Here is a 20,176-nt window from a genome sequence, read left to right as displayed (position 1 = left end):
GGGGGGGGGGGGTGACAGTGTCATGATGCCGCGCATGATGGCAGGCTTAATGCTGATACAAAACTGGTTTCTGGCTTAGCACCATAAAAGACACATTTTTTAAATGTTTCAAGTGCAGATAAATAGAAAACAAATAACAGTGTAAGAACTGAAGTATATTAGACGTATTTAAAAAGTCATTTTGAAAACTGAAACTCATTTTAAGCTCCTAGAAGATATTAGCTAGAGACAAAGAGTCATTATGTGAATGTGTTTTAATCCATTTCAAAAGGAAGAAACAGAAGCCGGGAGATGAGTTTACAGATGGGAAATAGAGAGCCCACACAGAGTGAGGGAGAGCGAGTACCTCCGCTGTTCCCTGACATATCCATTCTTAAATAATGATGTGAATATTTCGTTGAGGTGGCCTCTAACTTAGCGCTGGAAATCACAGCGAGTCCCTGCAATTTTAAAGCCCTGGGGCTTTAATTATTCAACTATCATTCCTTTAACAATATTTTTCCATCACAGGGCAATTTAGCCAGGTAGTAAAAACGGGACTGTTCTGCCTTGTCTGCCTCTGAAAGCACTCATCTCAGCGTGTGAGGAGAGGCACACATCCACATCTAGGACAGAGACACCCACTGCTAGAGCAGGAGGGAACAAAGGCAGCAAGGAGTGGGAGAAAAAAGGGTGGAGGTAAAGTGGATTATTTCAATTTTCAAATAGTCTAAACGGAATTCAGTCATTGTTTTTGTTTGTTTACTATCCATAAGACTGACAACACACATGCTCCCTCTGGTCTCCGTTTTTAGTTTTAATGTGTGGCTGCTTTAATTTGGACCATTTATGGTAAAAACATTAGAAACTCGTTTTGTGGAGTGTTAAATTCAGTACAGATGAAGCTAAAAGAGAAACCACTGCAATGTAAATGAGCTGTAGAGATCCCAGTTGAAGATATGAAGAGCTGAAACACAAGTGAACACTTTGAGCTACACAGTTCGCAGTAATCAAGATCCCTGAGCTGCAGAGCACAGATCAGAGACGCCACACAAACAGCCTGGCAAACAACGAATGTAATAATGTGAAAGGGTAAATACAACCCTTACCTGTAGAAGTCCCCATCTAGGGGATCTGGCATCCTTGACTGTGCTGCAAAGCCCCCTGGGAAAGCGAGAAAAAAAAGACATGGCATCAGTTATAAAGTGATGCCAGGAGACGCCTTGGGCCCAAGCAGAGATGTGGTCAGCACTGCAGCTACAGCAACTGAGCCTTTGTGTTTGTTGTAAGGGGGTCGGAAGGCTCCGTCTTCATTCAACCTAATAAATGAATTCATTAAATCTCTCTCGTATCATTTATCCACCGCCTCAGTGTCACATTCCAATTTCAATTTCAGTCAGTGCTAAGAGGTCATTACATGTTGTAGTTAAGTACACCATATATGTTGTATTGACTGTAACACACACACACACACACAAATATTTATACAAACACACACATATAATGTTACATCAAATCTGTATTAAAGTAGCCATAATCATGCAGGATAAAGTATATATTTTATGGTCATTAATGCCCAGAACACTCTAGAAATGAATGTTGCATATGATACCTTTTAGCATCATGCAAACAGCCTACTGTGTATTGAGTTGTCATAAACAGGAAAAATATGGTAGATAAATGCACTTTAAATCGATTTACTCACCTGTCCAGGCTCCCGATCATTGAGCAAGATAACGACGTGAATGAATACTTTACTGATCTAGACATAGCCTTTTAACTGAAAAAGGAGACTAGAGGTCAATTTATCAGTTGTTACATCCCCGAGAAGCCTAATTTATACTTAATTAAACGGATACATTGATACGCAGAGCCGTTAAGTGGCGCGCGGATGATTGTAAAGCCTTACCTTTCAGATTGATGGAAATCTCAGCAACCTGTTTGAGAGAGCGTTTCTTATTTATTTATTTTTTAAATTAAATTTTTTTTTTTTTTTTACAGGATGGTCCAGTATCGTAAACGGTTCCACACACATTTAATGTGTTTAGTCCGGTGAAATCCTCTCCGGTACCGGTTAATAAAGACGCTCGGAGCCCCCTTGCGCTCGTTCTACAACCGGAACCATCACGTCATTATCCGCCGTCCGTTATCGCCTCCTTCCGATCGGTTCACTTACAGCCAGGTGCCATAGAGGGCCTGTGGGAAATCTCATGGCATCCTCGTCCTCTTTGCAGCGCTGGAGAGGGATGGGACGAGGCGGCGGTCCGGCTGCTGAGTGTCAGCGCTGGGCATGGCTGCGTCCTCAGCGCGGCTCCCGGGGGGCGGTTTGGCACCCGCTGCCGCCGGTCCCGGTGGGGCGGGGTAGGAGGAGCAGCGGTGGGAGCAACAGTGTCAGCTTTACACCGTGTAATATCACTTTACCTGGAATGTGGGAGGGGGTGCTCGTGGGGTGGACAAGGGGGTCGTCACCATCCTGAGATGAAAGCGTACACCAGGTGGAATAACGCACAGTCACTGGTGGAGGTTCACGTTGCTTTTGTTGGATGTCAATTTCCAATTTTACATCCAAAGCCTTGATCTCTCTACAAAGTCAAATAGTTCTGCAATCCTTCTGTGTAACTTGCAACAAGGCACCTGTGTCAGCAAGTTTCCTAAGGCGGACAGAACTGTGGCCAATCTCTCAAGCTGCCCTCCAAAGTGCATGCAAATAATTTCATGCGTTTTATCTTGACAAAAGAATACCTCATAGGAAAGGAAAAAAAACAACTATTGAGTAGTGGGGAATAGAGTTTACTTAAAAAACTCAGTAAAAGTAAAAGTTTTTTTTCAAATAAGTTATTTTTTAGATAAATAACTCCAATGTGTAGGCTGTGTGATATTACATACTAGCCTAGTTCAAAGTTCAGTTTAGAAATGAAAAACGCAAATTAAAATTAAAAAGTTAAAACTATAAGAAGCAGGCTCTATTCAGCAGTAATGCCCCCTTCTCACTCACTTACACAGAGTCTTTACACCTGAAGCTGCCCAGTTCAACCAGCCACGCAATACAGCAAGAGGCATAGGCTTCACAAAACATTGGCGATTTCAGACCCTTTTTAGGGAGCTCAAGCCCCCTTAATTCCATCTCAGACCCCTAAAAATCATAATAAAATAAAAATTTAGAGTATCAGGTTAGAGTTTGTGAACTTGTCGGTTAGTGACAGAGGAAACAATTACAGATTCAAAGGGCTTGAAACTGGTTTAATATCCTGTGTTGCAGTCACCAGTACTGCATCTGTAACCCCGTCAGGGAAAGGGTTAACAGAAAGGAGGTGGCTGAGTCTCTATCTGACCTGTCCGAGGGACAGCAGGAGACGGTTGTGAAGGCTAACGTTGGTTGTCCCCAGAGAAAAAGTTGGTCATTTCATGGCGTAGATAAGAACCCAAATTAAAACATAAGCAACTAAAATTGCTGAATGTTAGAACATTGTGTCAAACTGGTCGTTATTACAGTGACTTGTGATGTGTCAGGTTTAGTTCCATCCTAGTGTTAGTACTAGTTAGTACTACTGACGTTCAGTAGCTAGCTCAGAGATTGTCAGCTAATGAAATGACTGATTTAACAATTATTTTTGCATGGCATTGTTTCTGTGTCTGATAGTCATTAGGGGCTGAGCCCCCCTAAAGGTCTGCTCCTAGAATCGCCTCTGCTGCTGCAGTAAGGTGTACTTAGTTATGTTTAACGTTGAGGAGAAATGCACATGTACAACATACTTCAGTACAAGCATTAATATATAATACCCTTTACAGCGGTTTAAGCTGATGTATAGCTTTATTACTGGTTTATAAATTGTTTGTTGATGCATTATAGAACCATTTTCAGCCATATTTCAAAGAAACCTTTGAAAAAAGCTCTCTTGCAGATGTTTTTCCTCGTTTTACTTCGCCACCGTAATCAGGAGGACTGCTCCAATGCAACATTTGATCTTCCGGGAAAAGAGCTGCGGGATATTTGCATTAACATTTACGACTGTAGACTTGAATTAATGTAAAAGCACTTTGAATCAATTCATTTTTTTAACTTAAAGTCATCGGTGACTTTTGCTGATAAAATTTAGGACCTGTTTATTATTAATAGTTTATTAATGACAGACAACTGGCAACTAAAAAATGTATCTCATTAAAAGGTGGATAATGGATCTATAAAGCATAAGCAACTTAGTTATTAAGACTTTATTAAGCCATTAGTTACATTTTATGACAACTTTTTATGGGTTCTTAAGAGAAAGTGGTAAAAAAAATCAACCGATTTAGGTGAAAGGTCTTGACAGTAAAGTCTCAAAGGAAAAGAGTTTGAGTGAGTGCAAGCAGCTGTCCATGCTGCTGTAGACCACTATGACAAACACAAGGGCGTCATCACTTGACCTCAGATACATGGAACTAAAGGATTATCTTTATCAACCTTCCTCTTTCTAATTCCCTAAAGCAGCTGGGGCCAACCATGTCAAACTGCTACTGCAAACAACATCCATCTTGACAATAATACCCACATAATGAGGAGGTTTAGCCTGGCTGCATTTGTTTATGTATAATCTTGAGCCAGAAGAAATGGAAGTAAATGGCTCATCTGTTTAGCAATTCTGTGCCTCCGTGTGTCTCTGGCTAAGTTAAGCTAGCTTTGTAGCAGGGGGCTGATGAAGACAGGCCAGTGGGGAGTTCTAAGATTACTGCTCAAATTGAATAAAGGAGTCGACACATTACAGCGGCTTAGATGATACACCCCGCTGCACTGGTTAATTTAAAACCAGCATAACGTCACACACACACACACACACACACACACACACACACACACACACACACACACACACACACACACACACACACACACACACACACACACACACACACACACACACACACACAAACACACAGTTAACCAGGCCAGCTCCTCTCTTTAACATCCGTCTTTACCTCCATTTACCTTTCCTCTCCCCACACACACACACCTCAGGTGAACTTAGACTGACAACAGGAATGACAGAGAGTAGCAGTGGAAAGTTTACACAGGGTGAAGTTGTGTGTGTGTGTGTGTGTGTGTGAGCCAAACAAATCTAATCTTCTCTGATTCATGGGCGAGCATGTCTGCATGCATTCGTGATACAATTTCTCTTGCGTATGTGCTCAGTCTAAGAGGTGGAGACAGAGAGCGAATGAGAAAGAATGGCTTCTGACAGTAGAACAGAGCATGAGCACAACTCTCTGGGACAAAGTCACAAAGCCTTTCTTAGCAGGACCACCAGTTAGTGTTGACAGCACAGGCTGAGCTCATTTACAGGCAATCCTACTTGTGACACAGTTACATACTCCAAAAGGCTGAATTATGACTTCCCGATCCAAAGAAGTGCTGGGACACAGCTGCTCTATGGGAGCACAGGCAGATAATATGGGAAGGCAAATTCTCATTTTCCTCAAAAGGACAGATAACAGCAGAGGATGTATAGATTAGCTGTCTGTGCTTTCTTTTTACTGTGCATTGTTTTTACTATATTTCTTCTTTTTTTTTAACTTTTATTCTCATTTCCTATAATATACAGCGATTAAGGGATGTTTTGATGATGCAGAGTGAAATATCTCATCGAGTATTGAATGGATTGCAATGGAATTTTGTACAGATATTCATGATCCCAAGAGGATGAATCCTACGGATGTTGATGATCCGATAGCTAACAATAATAAACGTCAGCATGTTATTAAATGTGATTGTGAGAATGTTAGCATACTGACTGGCGCCATTTGTTTAATTGACATGCTGTACCTGAGTACAGCCACACAGAGGTGCTAGCATGGCCAACTTGTAAACGCAGAAATTACAATGAAATATAATATGCAGATTAATACATCATTATAAATAATACATTTGTGGCTCCAGTTTAATAAAGGAAATCTACTTAGTAAAAAGCCAAATGGGAAGTATTTTTCTAAAGAAGGTGGTCATAATGTCTCACTGCAAGCTACTATGAACTATGAAATCTTTTATCGCCAGCGACAGGCAAAATTGTCTGCTGCAATCCAGGGAGGTGCGGTGACAAAGAGAATATAGCTACAGTAAATCTTGTTATACTAGTAAAAACACAACCTGATTTATTTCTCAATAAACCCTTTCTTGTATACAGCACCTGTCCAGAAGAAGGACTAAACTAATGGAAATATCCCATGGCTAAATTGAAGATGTGAGTGCCAAGTGGTGCCAGGTTTATAAGTATCTAACAGTCGCAACTCTTTCAAAAGGTCAAGTAGTCTTCAAAATTACTTCAAAACCAAAACAGCTGAGTGCCTTCTATGGCCGCTGAGCTCACCAGATTGAAACATCACTAAACCTTTATGGTAAATCCTGGAGAGCAGAGTGTGACAACAACAACTTCAGCTTACAAAGAACCTGCAGAACAGCAAGAACATTTCCTCCTTAAGGATGTTTTTAGGATTCTCTTACACACATAACAGTGTACAGGCAATGCAAGGATTGAAGCTTTCCCTGAAGCTGAAATGGGTATTTTTTCCTTCATATTAGCAGAATCCTTTTTATCTATTTTTGTCTATCAAAGCTGCAGTACCTTTACCTAACTCTGGTTTGGTGTAAGATAGGCCCAGTGTCCTATCTTTGCTATAAACTATTCTCCACAGAGGAGATTAAGGCAGCTGATGGACCAGGAAGGCAGAGCTCACATTACATAAACTGAAAGCTCATTCAATCGGTTCGTCATCACCACCAAAGCTCTGTGGGACTGTACAGTACTGCACATTCGTACCATATACCCAGAACTTGAATGTGACTGGAACGAACTAAACATTGTATCCCTTATGGAGTGTAACACAATCTATCTCACTTTTCAAAATGAAAACAAGTGAAATTAATAATGAATGTGATGAGTTTTATTCAGCAGAATTACATTGTGTTCTATCCAATCCAATATTTCCTACATTTCTAAGTAGATTGTCAATGCTGTTTTTGCTTATGTTGCGCAGTGTCTTCTGGGACGTATTAGGCAACTGGTTGCAAACAAGTTAAACATAATAAAAAGCTAATGAGTTACTAAAACCTTAAAAACCTCTTTGCTGTGTGTGGTTTATAACTTGTTCCTACTACTCCAAAGTGGTCAAATTTGTTTTACTGGTTTAAAGGAAATATTGATGCTTCTAACAAAACTTTACGAAATTTTTTAAAATGTTACCCTCTTTTTTCCTCATTTAATCCTAATTTTTAAGATACATCCATGATTTAATCGCACTGTGCACAGACTTGTGAGGACATTTGTACAGGCCTGATAGATGAATGGACCCGTCGGTAGCAGGTAGCACAGTTATCATTATATGTGAGGTGAAGACTTTGTTGCAGTATGAGGCTCCCTGTGGGTATATATCAATTCTGTTAACACGCCCTGCTGTGCCGGGCTCTAGATTGGTTTTTAATTACATTTAACAGAGCAGTGTCACCATCCACAAGCCCAACACAATATTGCTTGCAACCACCTTTCCCTCATGGATAAGGTCAAGAGTATGTGACTAGTGTACGATTTACACGTAGATTAATCCTGTGTAAATCAAACAGCTGACGCTATACTGAGTCACCATCACCCAAACACTTCTGACTTTAAAATGATGCGCTTGCTGTCTGTGACACTGTTCTAGATAGACTCATGATCTGTGCTTTTTGTTGTGATTAATGTGAATTGTATTTGTATGAAAATGTAGGTGTCTTGTAAGCAGAAGATTCAAGAAGACAAATGTACAAAACGTCAAAATAGCGTAAATGTAAATTTCTAACACCTTTAGTATGAGAAAAATGGAGAACATTTCACACGTTTGAGTCTACTTTTTCCTCCTGAATAGATTTTAAGTGGGTTTTCTGTAGTCAGCACACTCGTCAATCATTGATTTATTCTCTTTGTAGTCATGGCATGATCCAGGTCAGCTAATAAGAGTAGTGCACAGAGGTTAAAATCCAGCACACAATCACTCAAATACACACATCTGGAGTTCAACTGACTAAGCATTTTGGCAGTTTTCACAGTTGATTTCTTTTTTTTCTTTTTTTCAAATGCTATTAAACTTAGTTTGGGACTGTAATAGCAGCAGAGCTCAGGGAAGCAAATAAATTCAAATTGGATTCAGCAGATCTTCAATCAGTCTGTGATTTAAAAATAGAGCGCTCCCACACTCCCAATGTCTAAGGATATAAAATAATTGAGTGTGAGAAAGCAGACTAGATTAGCACTTAGTTAAAAGAACTATCATCACTTCCAGGCGTTTTTCTTTTGCATACAGTGGGGATAAAAACTACAGCTGGGCCCAAAAAGGCAGAATCCAGGTCCAGCGAGGTGCCAAAGCCGTTTCAACCTTCCTTCACCTCCACATATCGAGTGCTTGCATCTCAAATGAGACAGAGGAAATGCACTGCCATCTGTCTGTCTCGCAGTCTGAGTTTATTCGAGTATCTTGTGGTAAGGGAACAGGGGCAGGCCTTCAATGAAAGCAGGGATGTCCATTATGGCTACGGCACCCGCCATCTTGGGTGAGGCGGGAAGGAAGGTGAGCTTAGACACCTCGCCATAGGTCGAGCCACTTACATCCCCGGCTTTGCCCTCCGCTTCTTCTTGTTTCTTATCACCGCCCTCCTCATCATCATTCTCTTCAGCACCAAATCCCACCACCTTGAAGAGTCAGGCATACATTTAATGTGTTGCTTCATGCACACAACAGTGAAGGTAAAAGACAAAAAAACCTTCTCTTTCTTTGTCAAACATGCACTCGTACAAACATAAAGGGCTTGCTTACATGCACGCTGAGTTTGCGGCTGTTCTGTCCTCGATGTTCTTTGAACCAGGAGACCAGCTCAGCCTTGGTCATCTGCTTCAGAGCCTCGATCTAAACACACAAAAGCACCGATGGTAAGAATACTGGGAGGCCTGGCTGACACGTGGCCTTTAGTGAAAGTTTTGCGTCTTTTAGATTATTGTTTCGGTTGAATAGCTTATTTAGTAAACGTTAAATCCCACTACTTTTATCAAACCAGACAGCATCTTTTAGCAAAAAACAATCTCAGATAAACCCACTGTGCAGCAGTAAATGTTAGACGGACACAATTTGTAGCCGGTGGAGAAAATCGAGCATCTAGCAGATAAAGAGCCCCATATTTCCCTCTGGAGTTGGTGGAGACCAAACCACAGTTAGAGGGAGAGTAAATATTGGATTTACATTCATAAGGTGGGATGGCAATGTTGCTTTGGGCTTACCGAATGTGTGTGTAAATTAGCAGTTGTTAACCCCCACATTGCCAGTACATATTGAAAACATGACAATGTATAAATTATTGTGTATGCGTTCTTTTGTTTACTAGTGGAAAAAAATTGAATTAATGGTGAGTTAGCAATCTCTCAATATTAAGAGTACAATTTGGCATAAAATGTTGTCAGGAAGGTGTTATGTACCACCAATTTTTACAGCACTTAGAACTGTGATTCAGGTTGGTTTTGTGTGTTGATATGATATAGTCTCGCATTGCCAAATTTACCTCCACAGCACTGTGTCAGCACTGGCATGTGGTCTGGCTACACCGCACACATCTATTCTGGGAAAGAGGAAAAAACATCCTGGCTTGTTTGTATTTCTTTAAATCAATCACAATCATCCTGGGCAGCGCAAAGCCCAGAATGCAGCTACTGTGGCCTTACAGACCAGATGGCAGACATCGCAGAATGGGGAGAGACATCCGTACTAAATGGTTGGGGTAAGTTGTAAAGAGCAAGGCAGATATCACATTATTATCCATTATTATCAGCAGTAATAATGGATTAAGTTGCTAGAGACGCAGTTTTTGTTCACTGAAACGTAGTAGGGGTCAGCGGTAAAGACTAAGGTTAGGATTGTAAGTGAGGAAATGATTTAAGTTAATACATGATCACATGATGAAGTATTTGCATTTATTTGTCTGAAGAGGTGTGTGTGTTGTCCTCACCTCTCTGTTGAGCCTGTCAAATACAAACTGCTGTGTGAGCACCTCGGCCCAGTTCCTATCCACCTCCTCCCCGAGGTGTGTGTCCTCACACTCCTTCAACTTCACTAAAGCAGTCACCTGTAACACAGACACACACACACACACACACACACACACACACACACACACACACACACACACACACACACACACACACACACACACACACACACACACACACACACACACACACACACACACACACACACACACACACACACACACACACACACACACACACACACACACACACACACACACACACACACGGAAGTTCAACAGCAGATCTGACTCTCCAGCTGGGTCTTACATGGTTAGGAAAAGTTTTAGTATTCCACCAAAGTAACTTGAAAATATTTTTTGGACATTTGTAAAACATGGTTTTATTTTCTGTAACCTTTCTGCCTCTGTATAACAATGCAGAAAACTCACAGATACACAAAATAATACATACACAGACCTGAGTATTAAAGGCTTCTTTAGTGAGCGAATTGAGTGTCTCCCCAAATGACGCCAAAAACTCTTCAATCTTTAACTCCACCAGCTCAGTACTGTGAGAAAAAAAGGTCATGAGAGGTAAGACATATATTTCAGGCTATAGGGTGCATTTGATACCTTTAGTCATTTATCACTTCCACCCGCTTCTTTTTCCAGGGCCGAATAGATAAATTGTAGCTTGGGTTTGGGTGAACAGTAAGATAAATTATACCTTTGGTTTTGGGGAAAGCGGTTTAGGTAAATTGTATCTCAGACTCACTCGAACTTTGTAGCCTGTGTTTCTACGGTGACAGAGAAACCCAGAACGCCTGAAGTGTTTCTGCAGGTGGGGTAGACATGGTACCTGCAGAAGGGTACATGAAAAAACACAGCCAGGATGAGAGATGTTGACAAGCTCATAAACAGAGACGGATCAAAATAACTTGATGAGAAAGTGTGTTACATGTCCCACTTGGCCTGAATTCTTTTATTTATCACAGTCTAATAATAATAATAATAATAATAATAATAACAATAATAACAACAAGTCTGGAAAGCAGGAAACTGGAATTTAAATGTAGTAATTAACAGATTTTTTTTTTAAATATTGTCCCAATGTAACTAAAGCAGTTAAGTACAGGCTTAAACACGGATTCATTTGTTATTTTGCCTAAATCTAATACATTTCCATTTTCTTTTTAAAGCAAACATTTTATTGAAAACACAACTAAACTTACCCAAGAGTCTCTTTGGTCCGGAGGAAATCAAAGCAGGGTTCCTCCATGTGCATCTGAAAGACAACAACAACTACCATCGGTCAAGCATGGAGGAATGACACAATGAATGAGTGTAAAAAAAATAAACGCACCACCAACAGTTCCATCAGTGTGTGTTCCCTCAAGAGCTTGAGGCCAGACTAAATAAAGAGAGAAAAAAAGTGCATAAAATTAGCTACGCTATCTTGGAATACGTTTAATTTAAAATGTGAACGTCATGAACGATTGGACAATGCAGATTTGCTTGTACCTGGTAGTAAACTGTGACCTCAGAGTTGGCGTCTCCCTTACTGAGTGACTTGACCTTGCAGATGTGGTGCTTTTGAGGGAGCTCCACCACTCGGAAAATCACCGGCACCTCTGTTGGCAGCTTGGAAAACTGCAACTTTCTGCCAGACAAGACAGGAGGAAGGGAGGATGAAGGAAAGGTGACAGAGAGGACAAAACAGATAAAGAGGTGAGAAGAATAGGAACAAAGTAAAAACGGAAGAATGGAAAAAACAAGTGAGAAGAGAAGGTGAAAGGGGAATCTTAGAGTGAACAACTGACGCTAATGCAAATTACTGTGTATGGCGGAAAACAAATCTATTTGATTGTATAGTAGTGGTGTTGTCATTAGAGAGTGCATTCAGTGAAATAGCTGACTTACTCTGTGACATACTGCAGGAACTGTTTGGAGTCCTGCGGAGAACATACAATAGAGGATAATGAACGGGTAGAGATAAGAGAGTGAGGAGAGGAAATCAGCAAAACATGAGATAAATGTCAAGTACACTCAGAAGTATTTGATGTAAGTGCAGGCATGAACATTACCTGATTCATTAGCTAATCAGCTAATTTTATAGTTAATCAATGTACTTGTCTGTGTTCTGTCTGTATCCACTCACAGTGCTGTTGAAGTTGCCCTGCACCAGTCCCTCTGCGTACAGCTCGGCCTTTAAATTGCGGCTGAAGTCTATCAGCTCATTGCTGGTCAGACCGGCTGTCAGAGCCTGATACTTCTCTACCATGGACCAGCGAGAGTGCTCCAAGATCAGCAAACGCACATCCCTGACAAAGACGAGAGAGAGAGAGCGAGAGGAAAACAGGACAACAAGAGCAGGAGTTGTTTTTCCATTCACGGCCGTCACACATTTCCACCACTAGAAGGCATCATAGACTTGAAGATAAGAAGGAGACAGAAGGCAAAAAAACTCACTTGCCGAGTTTCTCAGGTTTAATGAGGATGTTGAAGTAGGTTTTCTTGAGCTGCTCTGCAAACATGCTGAATACATCAGGGGGGGCAGAGAAATCAGCCAGGTAGTCAATGATCAGGTGGAAAAGCAGCTGAAGAGAGATGTGGACAGAGACAGACAGACAGGCAAAGATGGAGAATCGTCATCATGATTAACATGCATAGAAAAAACACAAGCTTGTGCTGACCTTTAAAGCTTAAATTAGTAATTAATTACCGTTGATAAAGATGTAATTTACCACTTATAGACTACAGTAAATTATGCTTTATTAGAAAGTATTGAGTATAAGTAACAAATATTCATTATAGTCTAAAATAAGAAAAGTCTAGACTTAATTGGCAATGGAGCATATGGAAAAATAATAATTAATCTTAAGGTCTATGGCGTAATCTAGTACACAATAAAGATATGTAGCACTGTGAAACAGTATGTTTATTGCATAATGTACAACTGGGCTTTACACTACTCCCGGGTTTTATGCATGTAATTGCATCTATATAATGTTTCTTGTGCACGCTTTCTCCAGATGCATTGACTTACAGGCAGCTTGTGGTTGAATCCTTTAACCTTAATGACCAGGCCATGTTCACCAGCCACCAGTTTATACTCCAGCTGGGCCACCTCAGCCTCGTAGGCCGGCTCGGCAAGGTTGTGGCATAAGATGTTGACCAGCAGGTCAAACAAGACCACACTGGTGGGGAGGGAGGACAAGGGTAAGGATGGAGAGAGAGAGAGAGAGAGAGAGAGAGAGAGAGAGAGAGAGAGAGAGAGAGAGAATAAGGAGGAAGGAGAAGGGTGAAAGACAAGAAAGGATGGAAGTGAAATAAAGCACAGGAGGGAAAGGTAGAGGGAAGTAGGTGAGAAGGACGAGATGCAGGGGAAAGAGGGGGATCAAGAGAAAGAAAAATAGAAGAAAAAGAAGTAGGGAAGGACCGAGGGGGGACAGAAGTAAAAAAAATAAAAAGGAGGATTGAAGTGATGAAAAGGACAAGGGAATGTAATTGTATGAGCAAAGAGAAAGAGAGATAGAGAGAGAGAGAGAGGGAACAGGGGATGGCAGAAAAGATAGAGATGTTAATTAGTGTCAAAGCAAAAAAAAAAATATTACTTACTTCTTAGCAGATTGCTGGATTACAGGAGAGATTAGGTGGAATCTGATGTAGGCTGCAGCAGGAAAAAGGACAACCGAGTGTCAACACCTTTTTAATGATAGCAAGAGTCTTTGTGGAAACATCTTGCATGCTAATTGAGTCACACTGTACAGACACACACACGCTCACACATACACATTTTACCTTTAGGGATTTTGAATTTGTTGTCCTTCTTGTACCAAAGGCAGCCCCTGTCGCTTTCGGCAATCCGGACTGGAAACTCAGTGTCTGGGCAGTCAGACGGCTTCAGGGTGAAGTCAGTGGCTGAACAAATGCACATAAACAATAAAACATTATAATTCTACTTGATGCAATCTTATAAATAATGTGTGAGTCTCAACAATCAATACGTCCAGTTTGAGATAGACATGCAGCGATTGTCAAAACTATGAAACAAGTTCATTCCCCGACCCCCCCAATAAATGATTCAGTTACCCTTTGGCTAATAAGTTACGACGTATCATTTCTCCACAATTTATCAGGATTACCAGTATGTTGCTGTGGCCTTCCCAAATGTATAAACAGAGCACAATGCCAAAAGGCATAAGCCCTCAAAAGTTTTTGGTCAGAATCGGACCATAAGTGCCTTGTTTAAGTTAAAATCTTGATCATAAAAATGCAAAGTGTTTCTCTGGACTGGACTTAAATTACAGGAGGATCAGCGACTTCACAGCAACATAATACAGTGACCAAATTGCACAGTTCCTCCAAGTTTGGTTAATATCTGATTACTGTATTTGTTGGATAGATTACTGGACAGCAAAAGTACCAACTGAAAGAACAAGTCTTGTTCATGATCATCTTATTGGAAGTTTTCCAGATACTTGGAGCTGCCTTAGCCAGAAGAACACACTCTATCTAGCTAACACAAATCTAAATCACTGTCAGACAAGAGCCAATGGGTTTCAAGACTGCATTTTGGCCAATACGTTCCGCCTCTTTTGCTCTCGACACAGACTGTTTACCTTCGTTCAACCAAAGCCCGCTCAAATGTGATTGGTCAATACAACTCGCACTATAACTGAAAACAAGAATGGTACCGACACCAAAATCCTGTCCCCTTTCTTAAAGATTCAGCATTCATATTCAGATATCAGTTTATAGAGATTACCCACCAATGAACTTGTTTTCAGCAGGAAGGGTGAGCTCACTGTTGAGCTCCAGGTTTCCTGTCCACCGCTCCATCCATTCCCGCTGGGTGTCTGTGTGACGGGAAAACATCTATTAGCACACAAGCAAGCCATTGGCAGTTTAGATTCATGTTTGGAATTGAGTGACCTAAAGATGTTATTCCAACAAAAATGAATTTGTTTTTGCAAAAGAAAGCAAATATTTAAATGCTTTTAATACACTATTTTATTGTTCCCCATCTAAAAGACAGAGATAAATGCTGGCATTTCTGAAGCCGGCTGGCTGCATTTTATCAGCCTGAATATTACCACACAAGGGGGGAAAAAACAATGTATTCACTGAATGCCTACATTTTGGGAGGGAGCTGTTACAGAAACAAACACAGAAACACACCCTCCACGCTGTATTGTGTGCCAAACCACTTCTCCCTGAGGGGACAGTGACCCTCATGTTCTGGTGACAACAACATCAGGTTGGCTTTCTCAGGGGTGAGGAGGGACAAAGCTCTATTGATCACCTACACACACACACACACACACACACAAACACGCAAAAATAAAGTCAACTTTTTAGCAAAAAGAGGAAAGTTGATTTTTCCATTTGTTTTAAATGACTTGTTTATATGAAAACAAGTTTAGCTGTCAATCACAAGATGAGGCACAGAACTGAATTATACTGTTATTACAGAAAAATATGCAAAGCCACAATTAGACTAACGTATCATGCAAAATAATACCCGCCAAACAAAAACAACACCAACACCTATATCCTTCTGGCATATTAATGTATTAACTATAAAATCCTCAACATAACAGACATAAAAATCTGGCTTGAGTGACCTGCTTCATTAACATCTACCTCTAAACAAAAGGAAATATAGGACTTTAGAATAAAACCCTGAATTGGTTTTCTCCCCGAACCACTGAACTACTTACTTCTGGGTTAAACTCAAACATCAACTGATCTCCTGTCAGGAAGTCTTCTTTAGGGAACAGCTGCATGTTTTCACAAATGTCCTCGGCGTACTCTATAGGGTCAATCTGACAAAGAGGAAATCATTCTCAATGGTACAAAAAAAAAAATATATTAAAATGGCTGTTTGTCCAAAAAAGCATCAAATACAGGTGAATATGAATATTTGGCTTCATACCTGCTCCTGATAGTGAAACTCGTTGGCTTCAATCTTCTGAATCTCTTCATATATTCTGAATGCATGGACAAACAGATACATTACTTTTATGCATGCCAGATAGAAGCTTACATGTCACAACACAAATCTTCCCTAACACAGACTAAGTGAGGAACATAACAACAAAAAAGCTATAAATGTATGAATTAGCAAGCAAAAAAACAATCAAACACAGTACATAAACCGGGCTAACATAAATGTAATGCAATATTAACTGCACTAAAAGGTACTAACAAGCCAAAATATCAAAGTTCTGTTCTGTACAAGTATGTCTCTGTTGTGTTGTTTTGTCAGAGTGTGTGAGACTGCGTGAGACGGCGCGAGACTGTGTGTGTGAGTCACAGTGCCTTTGCTGTGGTCCGAGTGTCTGCAGCATCTTCAGGTACTGAAACACCAGGTGAGTCACCTGTAAAAGACCACAGGCACACAGAAATTGGATGTCAGAAGTCCTTCAGCTTTAACAAATAATCACCACGTTCATTTTGTTGGTACAACAGTACATTTCCTCCTTTTCCTCTTTCTTGTTCTGGTTTTTGAGAACAGGACTGCCACTTTTGAAATGATTATTACACTAGTCCTTAGAACAAGCTATTTGAAATAGCGTGTCCTCATTTGAAAACTACTTTTTTTTCCTCACCTTTTATCACCTTAAAACAATGTTAATTAAAACAGAGCACTAATTATTAACTTGGAACAACAGCAAATAGTCAGTCTGTCTGAGGAGAGAATACAGTTACAAAAGCATCTCATAATTGTAACGGATGCAATGGGTGCACGTCACAGACTAAATACAACTGTAACTGTAGAGACACGCGAGTGGTTTCAATCCTCTAATCCGACTATTATACTAGAAGAAAGAGAATCAAAACTACTCCTTCAAGGTGCTTCAGAAAAATTATTCAGAAAACTAGCGCACTGTGGCCCAGACAACTCAATGTTTATCCTCTCTGAATGAAAGAGTGGGCGATAAAGAGCTCTTGATCTCAGTACACAGCAACCTCAAGGCTGTTGCAGCGTTTATCCAGCAGTTATCAATGCAAGTTCTTTGACTGAAACGTTTTTTCCCGTGAGTTATTAGAAAACAGCCTTCTTGAATGGTTCCCCACGCTCTGGCATGACACATTATGAGCTGAAGATGAATGCGTAAACCACTGCTTGTTTTTGCCCAACCTCTTCTTTTCAGATTTGAGTCGTCACAGTTTCTCCACGTATCAGAGGATGAAAGGATATTAAAGAGAAAAAGAGTGAGATTTTCTTTACCTCGTAGAAGTTGTGGAAACCTTCATCAGTGAGAGTGATAGAGATGGAGAAGATAGAGTAGGTGGTGTTTTGGTCAAAACCAGTTTCACTGTTCCCTCCAAACAGAGCCAGGGCCCAGCACCTACAGACACACAACAATTTATTAACACTAGGCATCGATCAATACCGATTATTATTATTATATTATATTAGTAGTAGTTAATGAAACCTATTACCGATATTTGAGTGAAAATGAAAATCTTGGTCAAAATTAAGATTTTGCAATGTTACAAACTGCAACACAAAACTTTGCTGAAATGCTTTAAGCATTGATTTAATGAATGAGAAACCTTCAACATAATACACTGATAGTCAGACAGGGTTGTGGGCTGGGACACTAAGTCAGACTGTAACCGAACCAAAGTAGGGCACTCTTTAATTAATTAACTTTTAGGCAAATAAAACACTGATAAAGATCATCTGCAAACTGCCGGAAAACAGCCGAACAATCGGCCAAGACCGATTATCGCTCTGTCCCTACTTAACACAGATTTTAAAAGAAGACTGCTGCTAAACATTCACTTCCTGCCAAGAACTGGAAAGCAAATGCACATAAGTATTGAAATATGTGCAGGGCAGTAAGTAGAAAATATGTCACTTCATGCTTCTCGATTGCAGACAATTTAATAAACGCTTTTTTTGTGATCCCTTTGAGGCAGTCACCACCGCTTTACAAGTCCCAGCATGAAGAAATAACATTAGCATTCTCTTACGTATTTGCCCTGCAGCTTTTGGTTAACTAAAAAAAAGAAAAACAACTTGCAGAGTTTTGAAACTTTTTAGAGCTGGGTAATTTATGAAAGTACGTCTGCTTTTATCTACATGAACACGTGTGCTAGTAGTATGATGATCCACTTAACAGCAAAGGTTGGTTTGAAACGTCTGCAGTGCATTACCAAACAGGTAGAAATGGTTTTGACTGTGATGGATCACACCAAGCGAGTTTCATATCTCAGAAATTTGTCATACTCCACTGAAATGAGGCAAAACTAGTAGTGGGGAAAAATACATGTAAAACATTGTGTATGGTTCTGCATTTTAAATGGCTTTTAGTGTTGAAGGGTAGGAGCTTTTCTTTTATTCTACAACCTGCAAAAACTCTGGTATAGTTCCTTAAAGTTTAAGGCATCTGATCAGTGGTGTTCCAAACAGTGTGTGTGATGATGGGTGACACATAGAGACAGATCATTCCCCAATTTCTCTGCAGGGGACAACAATGGACCAATTTCAAACCAGACACTCAGTCCTCGACGTTATGATTGTCTGAACTTAATAAAAACAACCACTCTACTGCCTCAGCCGTTTGGCTCAACTGGGAATAGAGACCGAGTGCACTCAAATTTCACTTTTGTCATTTACCAAAACTGAACACAGCCCAAAGAGTACATAAGAATATTCTATCAAAGGCTCCAAGTGGTGCTGATGGTAAAGGGACCATTGGATGGGCTATTGGTTATTGGTGTTGTAGGACTACAGAGGGTTTGTCACATCACTTTGCCACTTAGCAACAAGAGGCTGAAATGCTCTTGTACAACCACATCCAGGGATGAGAATGTATGAATCAGCTCGTCAAGTGGGCTAGTAAAGTGCATAGTTTTAAGATTGGGCTCCAACACTCACGCCTCACTCAGAGCTTAAAAAAGCTCATGTATAGTCAGCAAATTGAAGACCTTTTAATTGGGTTTTGGAGTGCCCTTGAATCAGGGAGGAAAAAAAACAGAGAGAGGCAATAACACTCACTTCTTCCTAAGCACTGAGAGAATGCTTCCTGTGCCTTCATGGCCAATCAGCCAAGAGATGTAGTGGAGAGGCTTCACTCTGAAAAGGGGAGGAAAGAACATAAAAGGGAGAAACAAAAAACATTGATGCAATCCCTCTACAATCAGGGGAAAGCATGGTATATTTGGGCTGGTCTGATTCTATGCATGAGCACCACTCTGGAGACAGGAGACAGGGACATGGAAAAAAACAGAAACAAACACCCTTCATGCAATTTATTCAATTTAGGGAAACACATGGTCAGTTGTGGGTTGTCCAATTCAGCATTTGTGTGTCATGTACTGCATATATCCTGTATGTAGCTCACCTATAGTATTTCTCCTGAGGGGGGAGGGCCCAGGTGATATTCAAAGCATGAACTTTCCTAACAGGGACAACTGCAAACACACAGAGACACAATTAGAGAAACTCTATGATAGGAACATCTGCTTATTAAGGCTGACTTGTATTTCCTCAACCTTTTTGGCTCGTGATCCATTAAAACAAAGCTGCTATGAGACCATACAACATCTTATTAGCTTGCAAATCCTCATGTGAGCCAAAACACTTTTCTTTCCATCTCTGATTGCAGTATTTGAAAGCTTTCAGAGGTCTGATGAGCTAAAATATGAAGATACATCTGGTGCAAAATGTGAGATCACCTAGAATTGATGTGAGCCCTTGTAGAATATGATTTGAGAGCTTGTAGAAAATAATCTGTACTCGTATTTATTTATTTTTTGTTCACTTCAGTCACTTTTCTAGTACAACCACAACTCAGTGATTACAACCTATAGAATCTGTCGCTGCAGTGTGCTCTCTCGCATCACACAGTGGCGAGTCTGCGCCCTGGACTTTTGCAACACTTCTTAGGAAACATTTGGGGAAAATCTAATTTGTAGCCGTGGGCTTAGTCTGTGGAGCTCTGAGCCAACAGGGACGGCTGGGGACAGCAAGGTTTCTATCACCAGATGAGGGATAACTCTGTCCGGCTTCTTTATGTACCATGAAAGCTAGCATTAGCTAACTAGCAGCCAGCCCGCTTCTAAATACTATAAATACCTTTTAATTGTCCTGGACTGTCCTCTGGACCCCATAGAGAAAGTAGGGGAGAGGAGGATGTTAGCCAAGCTGACATCCATCATGGA

The 20,176-nt window shown here is 40.5% G+C and overlaps 2 protein-coding genes across 4 annotated transcripts in view; both read right to left on the bottom strand.

Annotated features, from left to right (window-relative positions):
• LOC117936223 (protein FAM163A-like) overlaps window positions 1-2,360 on the bottom strand; it is a 10,743-nt gene extending 8,383 nt beyond the window's left edge. Inside the window, exons 1-2 of one of the 2 annotated variants that reach the window (XM_034859091.1) lie at window positions 2,156-2,360; window positions 1,089-1,143 (exon numbers count right to left, since the gene is read on the bottom strand). The gene's annotated coding sequence lies outside the window, so the exon portion shown is untranslated. Of the gene's footprint in view, window positions 1-1,088; window positions 1,144-1,888 lie in introns of both variants that reach the window. The other variant, XM_034859090.1, reaches the window with a different exon arrangement.
• Window positions 2,361-7,771: 5,411 nt separating this feature from the next.
• Window positions 7,772-20,176, bottom strand: part of nrd1a (nardilysin a (N-arginine dibasic convertase)) — a 21,654-nt gene continuing 9,249 nt past the window's right edge. For both annotated transcript variants that reach the window (XM_034858403.1, XM_034858402.1), the window contains exons 11-32: window positions 19,357-19,426; window positions 19,011-19,088; window positions 17,232-17,352; window positions 16,319-16,377; window positions 15,933-15,987; window positions 15,718-15,822; window positions 15,176-15,299; window positions 14,767-14,853; window positions 13,796-13,915; window positions 13,613-13,664; window positions 13,041-13,191; window positions 12,464-12,591; window positions 12,153-12,315; window positions 11,915-11,946; window positions 11,516-11,654; window positions 11,358-11,405; window positions 11,227-11,279; window positions 10,770-10,853; window positions 10,473-10,563; window positions 9,974-10,090; window positions 8,794-8,883; window positions 7,772-8,669 (exon numbers count right to left, since the gene is read on the bottom strand). In XM_034858403.1, coding sequence (XP_034714294.1) covers window positions 8,442-8,669; window positions 8,794-8,883; window positions 9,974-10,090; window positions 10,473-10,563; window positions 10,770-10,853; window positions 11,227-11,279; window positions 11,358-11,405; window positions 11,516-11,654; window positions 11,915-11,946; window positions 12,153-12,315; window positions 12,464-12,591; window positions 13,041-13,191; window positions 13,613-13,664; window positions 13,796-13,915; window positions 14,767-14,853; window positions 15,176-15,299; window positions 15,718-15,822; window positions 15,933-15,987; window positions 16,319-16,377; window positions 17,232-17,352; window positions 19,011-19,088; window positions 19,357-19,426 — 2,195 coding nt within the window. In that variant the 3' untranslated portion in view covers window positions 7,772-8,441. The remainder of the gene's footprint in view (window positions 8,670-8,793; window positions 8,884-9,973; window positions 10,091-10,472; window positions 10,564-10,769; window positions 10,854-11,226; window positions 11,280-11,357; window positions 11,406-11,515; window positions 11,655-11,914; window positions 11,947-12,152; window positions 12,316-12,463; window positions 12,592-13,040; window positions 13,192-13,612; window positions 13,665-13,795; window positions 13,916-14,766; window positions 14,854-15,175; window positions 15,300-15,717; window positions 15,823-15,932; window positions 15,988-16,318; window positions 16,378-17,231; window positions 17,353-19,010; window positions 19,089-19,356; window positions 19,427-20,176) is intronic.

The sequence above is a fragment of the Etheostoma cragini genome, chromosome 20, assembly GCF_013103735.1.
Source record: "Etheostoma cragini isolate CJK2018 chromosome 20, CSU_Ecrag_1.0, whole genome shotgun sequence".
NCBI lineage: Eukaryota > Metazoa > Chordata > Actinopteri > Perciformes > Percidae > Etheostoma > Etheostoma cragini.
Note: the sequence above shows the minus strand (reverse complement) of the source record. Positions and strands in the feature narration are given on the sequence as shown.